Here is a 14788-nt window from a genome sequence, read left to right as displayed (position 1 = left end):
AAGACATTATTGGTAATTTGAGTAAGAGAAATGAAAGTTTGAATTGTGATAAATTCACTTATGTTTTGCTAATATTCACATGAAATAAAGTTGCGTGTATTACTGAGATATGTGAAAATGTATCTGTAACGAGTTGGAAATTTGAAATGTTTGAATCAATGTGCGTAATATTATGATGATGAGTGATAAAGTTATCTATGTATACAAATATGAAAGTTCCTTTCGAGGCTTAACGACCTCACCCCCTTATCAGCGTTATTATTGTTCTGGTATGGAATAAGTATACAGATTGGTTAAAGGTTACGTAAAGGATCTTTATATGAACTCCGATTGTGAAATGTTTGTTTATCTGAGTTGTAATATATTATGCAAGTATATGGAATAAAAGAAATCAGTGGTATTATAGAAGTGGTTGTGAGATAGAATTTCTATCCAAATTGAATCAAAATTTTTATTATTTTCTAAGAGAGAAATATTATTGGATTATGATTTCTCATCTGACAAGAAAAGATCGGTAAGATGGGGTTTGCATGTATAAGATTTTATTTGATGAAGTGACTGAAGTATCTATAATGTGATCTGTTGGTGTAGACCAAAGTTCCGGATTTTTGGTAAAAAGAGATACATGTGAAGAATGGAAAATTTTGATTACGAGAATTTTGTGAAAACGTTTTTAGAGTGGAAACTATTTCTTACGGTAAGATTTTCGGGGACGAAAATTCCTAAGGGGGGGAGAGTTGTGACAGCCCTAATTTGACCCTAGTCGGAAAGTGGTTTCGAGACCACAAAATTGAATCACAAAAATAATTAGATGTTATATTCTGTACTTATTGTATGTGGAATTTGTATGTGTGAATATTTCATGCCTTTATTTTATCGATTAGGTATTAATTTATAAGGAATGACTCATGTGATAAGATTTGAAAATGTGATAGGTGAATTTCGAAGTGGCCTATTAATGCATGAATTATTAACATGGGGGACTTGCATGTCAAATGGACCACTTTTAATGTAGTGGCCGGCCAAGGTGATGGGTAATAGATAATATATGCATTTTAGCATTATAATAGTTAGTGGGTGATGGGCATTTCATATCTTTTATATTAAATAATTAAATGTTTAATGGATTAATATTATGAAATATGAATTTTTATTAAAATAAAAGGGTGATAAAAACAAAGTTGGCTCATCTTTTCTTCTTCCATTGCCATACCTAAAGAAAGAAAAAGAAGAAATTGAAGTTAAGGCATTTGGTCACCTTTAAGTTGATTAAGAAGCTCTTGAATATTTGGTGCCTAGGGGAAAAGTTTCTAAGAAGTTTGGCCATGCATGTAACTAGATTAAGGTATGTTTGATATTATTCTTTGAGATTCATGTATATTTTAAGTTGTAAGTTTGAAATCTACCTAGCCATGGTTCAAATTTTGTTATTTGATGGAGATGATATTCGGCCATGAATGTTACATTCTTGGTTGGTATTTTGATGTCTTTGGTGATGAGGTATGAAGATGGTTGATTTTGAGTGTTTAATAAAAAGGATACATGAATTGTTGTTAAATAATGGTCAAATGTAGCATGATTAAAGATGTGAATAAATTGAAGTTAAGGAGGTTGTTAATGAAAAATATGAGTTGGATGAGCATGCATGTGCATTAGATGCTAAGGGGAAAAATCGGCTAACATGTTGTGTGTATTATGGCCGAATGTGAACTTTGACAATATTGAGTAATGTTTGTGCTTTAAAATGATGAAATGGAGATTATTCTTAAGTGAATTTATAGGTATGTGATGATTGATTTGTGATATGCATGTTTAAATAACATGCATGCAAGGTATGTGTGAAAAAAATGATTTGGTAATAAATCTGCTTGGGACAGCAGCAGTAATGTGATTTTGGAAAATCACCATAAATTTTGGGAGATGAGTTATAAGCATAATAAATTATGTAATTAAATATTAATGAGTCTAGTTTCTTATAAAAGAAACCGTGTAAGCAAAATAATTTCCGATAATGAGATATTTGAAGTGATGTGGAATAGGGTCAGAATGACTTCTAGATCCTCTATTCTGTTTTTATAAAATCATTATAAATTGTCAAAAAATGGTTATAAGATGAAGTTTATATTCTTAGACTCCTTAATGAGTCTAGTTTCAAATGAAATAAATGGGAACATATTTTGAATTCTGTACAATGAGAAATTTGATTCGTAGTGAAGAGTGGTCAGATTAATCCAATAGTGAAACAGGGGAAAATTTAAGAAAACTCTGGTATTGATTGGCCAAACCAAAAATTGTGAAAATTTTTTGGATATAATATATATGAGTCTAATTTTAGGGAAAATTAACGGTAATTGATTTGGAGTTTCTTAGCTCCAGTTATAAATGATTTAGTGATTGTTGCTCGGGAAGACAGCTTACAGTGAAATTATGATTATGTGGTAAACATTGACAAAAATTTGTTAATGAGTTGCTTATTGATTTCTTATAAGCTTACTATGATCTGTATGTGTGAAATTCGAATATATATATATATATATATTATATATTCTGAAAGTGATGCTTGAATAGTTGAATAATGACTAAGTTTAAAATTGTTGAATTTAAGCTCAAGAGCATAGAGGGGCAAATTCGGATAAGGGAAAAGAGAAAGTAATCGAATGGCCATTGTAATTTTTCGACAATATTCGAGGTAAGTTCTTAAGTGTTTAAGCTTGATTCCTTTTTATATGCCTAAGAGTTAAATTAATATGGCAAAGAGAATGTAAATTTTATTTAGTTAATGTGTCGAATATGTAATGATTTAAGGCTATAAGCCGATTATGGCTATTATGCTTAAGTTGAATTGGATTTGGAAATTTGATGCACTAAATGAGTGTTACAATGAATAAACTATGCCGTATATGTGCTGGTAGAGATATCACAATTTGTGATTATTAAATATCTAAAGGAAACCATGATGTGTATAAAATTATTTTTATTAGTCCTTTCTGGTAGCCGAATGTGGCTTGGTACTAAAGTGATTGATGTGAATCGAACATATAAGAAATGGTTTCATGTTTATGTTCAACTATGAGACCTTGTGTTAAATCGACAATCGATTTCGTTCAATACATTAAGTTGGTCAGGCATACGATATGTACTTATGCATGTTAAATCGATTGAAATTGAATCATGAATGTGAATTGAGAAGCATAGGTGAAAATGCCTATGTCATATATGTGAGTAAGGATAAAATCATCGTAAATTATCGATAAGGATGGGCTATGTGCGGAACCATCTTATAATTGCTAATTTGAATAGTTGTGTGCAAATCAGTGAGCAAGATGTATTGTATTGAGATGATCCTTCAGTGAAAATATACATATGTTCTTTGTGTTGAATGAATATTAAATTAAAGTTATGAGCCGTATGTGACTAGCATATCTAGTCGAATTTGATACTATCAAATGATGTACTAAGATATGTGTTCCAATGTGGAAATTAAACCCTATGTGGTTGAAAGGATGAAAATCTTTGTTCATAGATATGTGTTTCAGTTATACATGATTGAAGTGTAAGTTATGAAAGTGGGAAAGAACAGGTGAATTGTCTATCGAAATATGATATTCGAGCTTGAGCCTAGCGAGGCTATAATGCCGATGAGACGATATCGGGCTTTGAGCCTAGCAGGCTATAATGCTTGGTGAAATGAAATGTTATGTGAGTTCGGTGTTCCTTGTAAGATAGGGATTTAGCGAATGTTAAAGATGAAATGATAGTGTATTGTATCATGCTTATATGGCCTAATGGTAAGTATAACATGTTGGTAAATATGCAATGTGTTTTTATAATCGATTGATAAGTTTGAAATGAATGTGAGTGAAATGTTATGCATAAGCTATCAAATGCTAAGTGTGAAAATGAGATTAAAGAAAACTATTTGAGATGTGTTAATATATGATTAAATATGCATGATATTTGATGTGTATCCGGGCTTAAAGACCCACAGGCTTCATGCTGGTAATATATCCGGGTTAAATCCATGAGCTTCGTCTTTGGTATTATATCCGGGTTAAATCCATGAGCTTCGTCTTTGGTAATATATCCGAGCTTAAAGACCCGAGCTTTGTCTTTGGTATTATATCTGGTTAAATCTCGCAGCTTCGTCTTTGGTAATATATCCGGTTAAATCCATAAGCTTCGTCTTTGGTAATATATCGGGTTAAATCCATGAGCTTCGTCTTTGGTAATATATCCGGGTTAAATCCATGAGCTTCGTCTTTGGTATTATATCCGGTTAAATCTCGCAGCCTAATCTTGGTATTATATTCGAGCCTTTGAGCCTAGCGAGCTATTATGCGGTGAGATACTATTCGGGCCTTTAAGCCTACTAGGCTATAATGCTGGGTGACATGATATCGAGCCTTGAGCCTAGCGGTAAATGCCGTGAATGAATAAAAGTCTAAGGTTAAGGCACCTCGTGTTAGATTGACAAATGAATACATTCAATATGTTAAGAGGGCCAAATCGCATTATGTACTCATATGTGAGTTTGATTTGAATTGAATCATAAGTGTGATGTGATACATATGTGAATAAATGTTATAACTATATCTATGATCATGATACACCTGGTCGGGGTGTGAAAGTATGTGAAAGTATTTGATTTAATTATGTTATATGAATTCAGATTAAGTGTGATAAGAATGCTGAACGTGCATTATGTGCTTGTGTATATTCGGCGGATGGCAATATACCTAGAATATGGCCTCTTGAGAAATTGAATAATCGAAGTATAACTGCGTTTATTTGTTTGCATTGCTTAAAACTTACTAAGCTTATAAAAGCTTACTCCGTTGTTACATTCCTCTGTTTTATAGATTGTTGACTCGATTACACCTTTCGGGTTGGAGTTCATGGAGATATTATCACATTGTCGAGCTCACGCTATTGGTGTAAGTAAATCCTAGTATTTCGAGTCTATGGCATGTATAGGGTTTTAATGTTGAGTATGTGATATTATAATTTAGCTAAAGGTGTTGCCTTGTATTGATAAAGTGTTTTGGCCATGTGAATTGGCCTATGTTTGCTAGTGATGTTTCAGGCCTCGTAAGCCCATATATGGGACAGATTACATATGAAAAGAAAAGTTTTAAATTGACTGAAATTTTTTGGCACGGTTTTTGTGTGATTGGCTAAGTTTAAGTCAGGTAACACCTCGAACCCTATTCCGGCAAGGGATACGGGCGAGGGGTGTTACAAAGTCCCTATACATGCCACTCACTTGAAGACATTAAGATTCATCAATACTCCAAAGGTGGTAGCTTGATAGTGTGATGTTGCCTCCGACGATCTCCAACCCCGAGCCGACCTGACAACACTAAAGAAATGGAGAGGAGGGAGTAAGCTTATAGCTTATTAAGTCCATATGAAAATAATAAGCAATTTATCCACTTGACTCCGTGGTAATATAATTATAATTGCATTTTTACTATGTTCTAGTTAAGCTGTTTACTTGAGTCATAGTAACTCAGATACTCATTACTTGAGCTATGAAACTCTAAATCAAGATCCACTAATTTTCTATGAAATTAGACTCACATATCTTCTTATCGTTAAATTTTCAAAATTTTTGGATTATCCAATAAGTACAGTTTATTCTTTAAATTCTCCTCTATTTTGCTATTTGATAGTTCCGACCTTTCCTTACTAAAGATTTATTATCTCTTAGTACGGGATTCAGATGATGTTCCCATCTATTTATCTTGAAATTAGACTCATAAAAAATTTATTCATATAAATTCTAACCCATTATCATTTTTGTACAATTTTTAGTGATTTTCCAAATTTAAGATAGGGGAGCCCGAAAGCACTCTAACTCTATCTCACAAAAGTTCAAGTATCTCATAATATGAAACTCTTTTGCATACACTGTTTCTTTTATGTGAAACTATATTCAATAAGCTTTAATATCGTATCTTATTCAGTCTCTAATTCAATTTCGACAATTTTTTATGGATTTTTGAAATCACACAACTGCTAATGTCCAAAATTGTTTTAATATAATATCATGATAACTATCATATGATGGCATAATAACATAATCACCAAGATTATTCATGGCATAATAACATAATCACCAAGATTATTCATCATTCAAGTATTCTAGCTCATTAATCAAATATTCATACACATATACGTGAATATACCTTTTCGTCATATATCATCCTGTAACAAAGCATGACTCATGAGTGTGACTTACGTACCTGTACGTATCTGTAGCATATCGAATAACTTTACCTTCATTACCATGCCCATCTTGGGACTTTCATCGCGTCATTCATTATAATACCCGTTGAACACTTGGAATACTATTAGATACACGGAAACTTGCACATATGTGCCACATAAACATACATAGTCAAAGCAAACTTATAACATGCAACACATCTATAATGAACTCGGACCTCTCAATGAGCTCGAATGTTACACGTATCGCATCCATAATGAACTTGGACAACTCAGACCACTCAACAAGTTCAAATTCTCACATATATCACGAACTCGGACCGCTCAACGAGCTCGGATTTCTTAATTCCTAATGACATGTCACTTGTATCTTAAACTATTCTTAAGGTTCAAATGGGGTTTTCCAAACTTGCACATAGCATCCTTATCGCACTTGCTTGTCATGTCGTGAACAATGACCATAATACCATTCATGCTTACAAATTCCTTTAAAAAACGCCGCTAATGCCTTTAAAAATTAAAATTATTTAATATATAAATTAAAAACAATATAAATTAAAAAATCAGTTATATATTCAAAAAATTTAATTTTTTTAAATAATAGTATTTTATTTTTTCATTAATAAATAATTTTTAAAATTTAACTAATATTTAAAAGAATTAGATAAAATTTGAAATCTTGAAAATTATTGAAAATTTGAAATCTTTAAAATTTGAAATTATTTAATATATAAATTAAAAAATTAGTGATATACCCAAAAAACTTTAAAATCATTTTAAATAATAGTATTTCAAAATTTTAACATATATTTTCACACTAATTACCCTAAACCCTAACCCTAACCCATGCCCTCTTAATCCTTAAACCCCTAACCCTAAAACCATGTCCACTTAACCCACCCTTAACCCTTAAATATTAACCCTTAAATCTTAAACCCTAAACCCTAAACTCCTAAACCCAACCCTTAAACCATAAACCATAATCCATAAACCCACAATCCATAATCCATAATCCATAAACCTTAAAATATTAACTCATAAACCATAAATCCCTAAACCTTAAACCCCAACCCATAATCCCTAAACTCATAATTCATAAACCCTAAAATATTAACTCATAAACCATAAACTTTAAACCATATACCCTAAACCATAAACCTTAGACTATAATGATAATTAATTTAATATTTTAAAATTAATATTATCTCTTTTACGATTATATAAGAATTTATTTAATATATAAATTGACAAACAATCAGTCATATACCCAAAAAGCTTTAAAATTATTTTAAATAATAGTATTTTAATTTTTTCATTTTTAACATATATTTTTATATGTTTTATTTTCAAATTTTTCTATGTGTCATTATTTTTTTGAAGAATTTAAATAATCAATTAAAATAAATTATATTTTAATTAATATAAATAAACCAGTTCAATAACAAATAGACAGATAAAATATTTTTTGCGGCGTTTTTGAAAAAGCGCTGCTATAGCTAGATCTATAGCGGCTTTTTTCAAAAAGCGCCGCTAATACCACTAAGGCAAAAAAAAAAAAAGGGCGTGTTGATGAATTAATTTGCGGCGTTTTTTAAAAGCGCCGCTAAAGCTCGATCTATAGCGGCGTTTTCGAAAAAGTACCGCTAATGCCACTAAAGCTCAACAAAAAACGACCGCGTGTTGATGAATTAATTTGAGGTGTTTTTTAAAAAATGCCGGTAATGCTCGATCTATAGCAGCGTTTTTCAAAAAGCGCCGCTAAAGCTCGATCTATAGCGGCGTTTTCCAAAAAGCGTTGCTAATGCCACTAAGGCTAACAAAAAGACGACGTGTTGATGAAATAATTTGCAACGCCGCTAATGCTCATCTATAGCGGCGTTTTTCAAAAAGCGCCGCTGATGACACTAAGGCTCAACAAAAAACGACAGCGTGTTGATGAATTATTTTGCGGCGTTTTCTAATGTTCGATCTATAACGGTGTTTTTCAAAAAGCGTCGCTAATGCTTGATCTATAGCGGCGCTTTTCTAAAAACGCCGCTAGTGGTCGATCTATAGCGGCGTTTTTTGTACAAACGCCGCTAAAAACTTGTTTTACTGTAGATTTGCGATGCTTGAGGCCTATTATAATGCTTGAAAGTGGGTCTAATTGTGGTGTAAAATGGTAAAGAAGAAGCCATTTTGCTTTTCACTACGGTCTTCATTTACTATACCGGATGCATATTAGGGTTTATTATATGCGATGAAAAGGACGAGGGTATAGTTTATAGAGAGAGAGTTGATGACAATTGAAAACTTGGTTGAATAAAACAAATGGGATTAGATTTGGACTAAGAAAAATCACATGGAGGAGACTAACAACCTGAATCGGCGTTTGCTTTGGTACAATCTCCCTATAACAATTTGGTTTTTGGTACATCGGCAATAACAAATTGATGATTATTTTTTTGAGATTTCAACTTCAAGCTATCAGCCACAAGTTCTCGTCCTTAGAAAACAATACTAGTTCCTTTTTATTTAATAATCAACTTCCATTTCAATGGCGTTCCACTCTTACATTATTTATATATGTTTAGATTGTTTATTCGGCTAATTACAGTTGATTTTTTTCTTATTTTAATGCTTATAATAATTAATTATATTAAAAATGTTAACCCAAATTGTCTAATCATGAAACGGGTGACCCATAAGAATATTGTACCAAAAGATATTATTTACAGGATAAACCTAAAAAATTTGGGTGGAATTAAATTATATATTTTATGACTATTTTAGTAATTTATATTTTATAATTTTAAAAGATTAAATTAAAATTTTATCAGTTTTGAATGATCAAAGTGTAATTCTTCCATTACTACTCCAAAATATTTATTTTAAAGGTGACCTTTAGAAGAAAAACAAATATAAATTAATTTAAATGATATCTAAATTCACTAATATTGATATAGAAAATACAAAATTTAAATATTTTTAAATATATTATAAAAATATATAAATTATCTATAAAAATTTAATTTCAATATAAAAACAATATTATGGATATTAAAATCACTTATAAAGGTAATCTTTACAAATTAATAAAATTTCCATACTTGATAGAAATAATTAACTCAAATGTAAAATATTATTACTAAAATTAAGAGTATAAGTTAATGGATAACATAATGCAGTATTAGATTAATGTAACTTTGTTGAAAAACTAAATTTCTAATTTTTTTTTTTTTTTGGCTTGGAAAAATCAGTTTAAAGGTAAAAGCTGATTATTTAGCATTGCACAAGCCCTTAAGGGATAAATATTCTTTCATAAATGATAAATGGATCATCCATATTTACAAGCATAGTGTTATATATACAATTGCTGCTATTTTCATGACTGTACACATTATTAGCAGTAAACTTCGTGTTCTGATGAAACATGAACGTCCTTTTGTTGATCTCAGATTCATGATTTTGATAATGATAGAAACTGTTGAAGTCAAACCATCATCGGATATGCTTCCTGCTTGCCGGAAACACAATTTGACTACTGAATGTTCACTTCTTCCATTCATATGATTCAATATCGACTAGATTAATGTACACGAACAGATCGCAACCGTGTCTGTTGCTGCTGCTGCTGCTGCTCCAGTTGCGGTAAATCACTTTCTTCATCTGAAGCAGCCAGGGAAAAACGAGGCTCCTAGAAAACAGTGAAACTCAATGCATGATCAAATGCTGATTTGGCAGATAGAAAAGCAAGCAGAAGCAGATGAAAATGCATCTATCTAGCAATTCAGTACAGTTAAGTTTTCAGGTTATGTTATGTGACTATTGCATGTTTAACCGGATATTATTTTACAACTCGATCGAATTCAAGAAGATCGAAAAAACGCAGACCAAAGACAGTCTCCAATTAGTGCATTCAAGGAATATGTATTATGTTTGTTTGAAGACAAAAAAAAGAAGCCTACAACAAAATAAATATGGCTTTGTTGGCTGAAAATGTCACAAGGTGAAGTGATAAAAAGTAATTTTCACCAGCTTATATACTGATTTACCAAAAACATCGATGAAGTGAATGTATTCCAAACCTGATGCTGTCGACGACGACGTTGGATAGCAGCAGAGAATGCCTTAACCATGATATATATAGGCAACAAAATCGCAATGGTGCATAACAATACTAACTGCAACATAAAGCCGAAAAGTTACTCATTTGCATCAGTGTGCCTAAAGAAATGGACCCATTTTGCTCATTCTACGAATGAAATAACTAGTTTAATGTGTTCTTACAGTAGACAATGTCAAAGAATAGTCTTCAGCTCCACTGATGATGATCGGTAGAGCATGCCGCAGAACCACTAGAACTGTGAACTGCATATAAGAATGTGAATCAATAACTTGGTTGTTAAAATGGTGGAATTCAGATTAACTCATTCTAATAATAATAACAAAGAAATTAGATATTGAATCTTGCATGACAAGTTTCAATGAATACCATTGACATTAAATGCAAAATCCCTCCCTCTAACTTTGTCTTTCTCAGACTAGTTTGAAGATTTCATCAAACAAACCAAACATGTAAAAGACAAACGAATCTTCAATTCAAACTATATAGGGAGGAAGAGAGACATACAATTATAGCAACCACACGGCAACAAACCACACTTCGAGAATTGGGAGCCAAGTAATCATCAAAATCTGACTCCAGAAAATCATGATCAGGAGTAACCATTGCTATAAACTGAGGAGCTGGCGAGTCTCTCCCGGAAATTCCCCAGTTTCCTCTGAGATGATATCACAACTTTTCATTATGAGTGATGTAAAAACACCTTAATTATACAAAGAAGCATAGAATATAGCTAGGGAGCTCAAGATATACCTGAAGTTCATAGGAAAGCCTCCGTAACGAAATAAAGTAGGTGATGGTGCTACATAACCAGGCTTATATTGCTGCAATTGTGCAAATATTCCAGCAAAAGAGAATTAATTGGTTTCATGGAAAAAGAAGGGTGCAGATGATAAATTGACAAAAAAGAAATGGTTGGACCTGTCGGCAAATCTCACAGATTGTGTCACCCTTTTCGTCGCACCACCTTTGAACACATTTGCGGTGAGCATACTGCAACAGTCAGGATGAAGTTATCAATTGATGTATGGGTTATATCGTACATGTAAAATGCTGTCCACTGTAAATTTTTCCTAGTTTCCTTGAGACACAAGTCAAAAGGGAACTATGCACCCTCTCAAATTGTAAAAGAGCTTCTGAACCACATATTCTAATGACTCCCATATCTGATTTAAAGGCATAAGTACCTCTTCTTTATCTTACATGCAAGGTAACATTGGATCTTAAGACACAAGACATTGCTCCTACAATGTCCCAAAACAAGTCACACAGCAAAATTTTAAGGTGATAAATACTGCTTTCGAGAAAAGTAATATACTATTCAGTAATGATATTAAAGTTCCAAGTAAAAAGAACCAGTTGATGTATAACTGACCTTCAAGCTGCCCCTGCAAGAACATGGTATCTCCATGTTCAAATCTTCCTCCTCGTCGTGACAAATCCTACACTCCACCAATTTACTTGGAGATGAACCAACATTCCCTTCCATCCTATGAGACGAAAATTTGATTATATCAACTTTGCTTTCTGGGGTAATGCCTTGTTGTGATTGGTTTTTAGCAGCTTCAAGGGTGGATTCAGTTAGCAGCCGGTCCACCAGCAACACCAAATGATCTCCCATCCTTCAATTCGTACAAGTTAAAAGGGCAATTATAGAATAAACATGCAGAAGCTTCAATTGATACTAAAATCACATGTATTGTTAGAGAATCCAATACAACCACAACCAGAAAAGATATAGTGAGAGTACCTCTACCAGAGTTATGGTAAAAGCTGAAACTGCAATGGAAATAAGAACCCTTTTTAATTTCATTAACAAAAAATAAATGAAAAGAAAGAGTTTATACGATTAACAAAGGGTATAAAACAATAACTGAAAACTAAAAAGCTTCCGCTTTAAAAGGATGTCAAATGAAAGTCTCAACCATCATAACTTATCAACAAATTGTTCTTAATCTGGAAGCATAAATAACATATAGCATAAAGTTCTGTCTTGATTTACTTAAAAACAAATTGAGCATAAAAAAAAGTGATAAAAATCAAACAGAATAACTTTTAGGTATATTAGACAGAGGAGAAAAACAAAAATAAAAGGAAAAACAAAAGATATCAAAGATATGCTACAGAAGATGGAAACCATCAAAGCTAAAGCGAAGGAAACGAAGATGGTAAAGCAAGGAATGAGATGAAAATGGAAAATCTAGAGAGGAAATTGGAAAAGAAGAAAAACCCAGAAATCTAAAGCCAAAGAAAATGACATAGAAAGAGAAAGAGACCCATGTTCCAGAAAGGTACCAACTTGATAAATGAATAAAGCTGCTTTGAAATAGAAACAAAAATATCATGCTTAACATGATATAGATGCTATTAATGCAATGGAAAAGAAAAAGAAGGAAAGGCTTACAAGTAGGGAATTGGGTTTTCTGTTAAAGAAGAAAGCAACCATCTTTTTATTATTGTTTTCGTTTTTGTTTTGTTTTACTTGTTGGGTTGTTGTTTCTAGAAATGAAGCAAGAGACTGAATCCGGTTGCTTCAGAACAGAAAAAAAAAAAAAAAAGGAAAGGAAAAACAAGATTCCAACTGCAACAATGGCAGCACCGTTGCTTGTTTGCCTTCAAAGTTTCTTTACCGGTTCTTACAATGGCTTCCATTTTATTACAAGCCGAGGGAAGTAAAGAGGAATAGAATTATCCCATGGGACCGTGAAAGAAGTGAGATTCCGTAGATTTGGTGAATCTTTGCTCGATGTAAAATGACGAAAGATAAGATTTTTTTGATTTAGTCCCTAAACTATACCTGTTTTCTTACCTTACTACTTAAACTTTTTGTTGTTTCATTTTAGTGCTGAATTTTGGATTGTTGCCCGTTTTGTTACCTAACTGCCAACTACATTAAAAAAATAGTTGACCAATCAAAATATTAAAATGTTGTAAAAATATTTAAAATGTAAAATATGTTAAAATTGATTAAATATAGTAAACATTATAATAATTTTAAAAATTGAAAATATATTAGAGAATTGTAAAAATATTTTCAATTTCTTTTACATTTTATATAAAATTTTAATATTTTTTATAAAATTGTAAATTTTAAAATGTAAAAAAATGTGAAAATCATTTTTCTACAAATGGTTAAATTTTATTTAAAATTTGTGAAAATCATAAGAATTTAAAAAATTTAAAAATTATAGTTTTAAATATTATAATAATTTTCACAATTTTTCTTAAAAGTATGTTTTAATATTCAAATTCAATGCTTGCTTTCCAATACAAGGTCTAATATATTTTCAAAATTTTCCAAGCATTTTATTGAAAAATTTTCAATTAGACAATGAAGCTCACTTAATCAAATAATGCATCAAATCTATCATTTTCAACCTATGGGCATAGGGGTGAATATTTAATCTCTTTGTTTGAAGAATATTGTGCTCTTTATTATAACTTTTTTTACATTTTTTAAAAATTATAATTTTTAAATTTTAATAATTTTTAATAATTTTTACAACTTTTAATATTTTAAAATGATTTTTATATATTTTAAAATAAATTTCGTAATTTTCTAACTGTTATAAAATAAATAGATAGAGAGTAAAGAACAAAGAAAATGAGAGAGCAAAAGAGAGATTGTATTTTATTGATCAATGAGAATGTTTACAGTACTTCTCCAAAGTCTCTATTTATAGGCATAAGAAGTATAAATGAAGTAGAGATCTACTTCTAATAACCATTATAATTTAAAGTACATAAAAACTTATCTTGATCTTGATGGACATCACTTAATAAGATATTCATAATACTCCCTATTGGATGTCCATCGGTAGATAATGTATCTCGTTAAAACCTTACTAATATAAAAACTTTGTGGGGAAACTTAGGCTGCGTTTTGATATAAGATGGAAAAGTGATTGCGTACTTGTTTCTCCAGCTAAAAACGCATGAACACAACTATTCGACACACGATTTAGAGCTAGTTAATATGGTTTTTGCTTTAAAGATCCGGAGACATTATTTTTATGGTGAAAAATGCCATATTTTGATAGATCACATAAGTCTTAAATACCTCCTAACTCAAAAGGAGTTGAATTTGAGACAATTTCATTAGGTTAAACTTTTGAAAGATTATGATTGCATTATCAATCACCACCCTGGTAAAGCTAATGTTGTTGTTGACGTAGAAAAGCAGAAGTTGACTTCTGAGAAATGTTTGCTCAACTCAATATTTGTGATAAAGGCAGTTTTTTGGTCGAGTTGAAAGTCAGACTAGTGTTGTTTGGTCAGATCAAAGAAGCACAATTTACTGATGCTAATGTAACATCTCGAATTAAGGTTTAGTCAGAACAGTGGTTTCGCGACCACAAATCTGAAATAGAAATAATTATTTTATGATTATTTTATGGTCCATGATATGATTGCATGTTTGTGTGTAATTTTCATGAAGAAATTCTATGCCTAAGG

At 31.4% G+C, this 14788-nt stretch overlaps 1 protein-coding gene across 9 annotated transcripts; it reads right to left on the bottom strand.

Annotated features, from left to right (window-relative positions):
• Nucleotides 1–9485: 9485 nt before the first annotated feature.
• Nucleotides 9486–13138, bottom strand: LOC108471058 (uncharacterized). Of its 9 annotated transcripts, none has more exons than XM_017772630.2 (9): nt 12738–13138; nt 12084–12112; nt 11709–11955; nt 11255–11326; nt 11087–11157; nt 10841–10991; nt 10498–10578; nt 10296–10391; nt 9486–9904 (listed from the first exon to the last, which is right to left on the bottom strand). In XM_017772630.2, exons 3-9 carry the CDS (start codon nt 11952–11954, stop codon nt 9797–9799), a joined length of 825 nt encoding a protein of 274 aa, XP_017628119.1. In that variant the 5' UTR covers nt 11955; nt 12084–12112; nt 12738–13138; the 3' UTR covers nt 9486–9796. The 9 variants fall into 9 exon arrangements, with proteins under 9 accessions (XP_017628119.1, XP_017628167.1, XP_052886873.1 ...); XM_017772678.2 differs by having other exon boundaries at nt 12964–13138; XM_053030913.1 differs by having other exon boundaries at nt 12974–13138.
• Between the last annotated feature and the right edge of the window lie 1650 nt (nt 13139–14788).

This window comes from Gossypium arboreum, chromosome 7 (assembly GCF_025698485.1).
Source record: "Gossypium arboreum isolate Shixiya-1 chromosome 7, ASM2569848v2, whole genome shotgun sequence".
Taxonomy (NCBI): Eukaryota; Viridiplantae; Streptophyta; class Magnoliopsida; order Malvales; family Malvaceae; genus Gossypium; species Gossypium arboreum.
Note: the sequence above shows the minus strand (reverse complement) of the source record. Positions and strands in the feature narration are given on the sequence as shown.

Coding starts and splice junctions, on each gene's coding strand:
- LOC108471058 (XM_017772630.2), bottom strand. CDS start 11,954: ATGGGAGATCATTTGGTGTTGCTGGTGGACCGGCTGCTAACTGAATCC. Junction 11,158..11,254: donor TCTGTGAGATTTGCCGACAG/GTCCAACCATTT, acceptor GCACAATTGCAG/CAATATAAGCCTGGTTATGT. Junction 10,392..10,497: donor ATTCTTTGACATTGTCTACT/GTAAGAACACAT, acceptor TTTATGTTGCAG/TTAGTATTGTTATGCACCAT.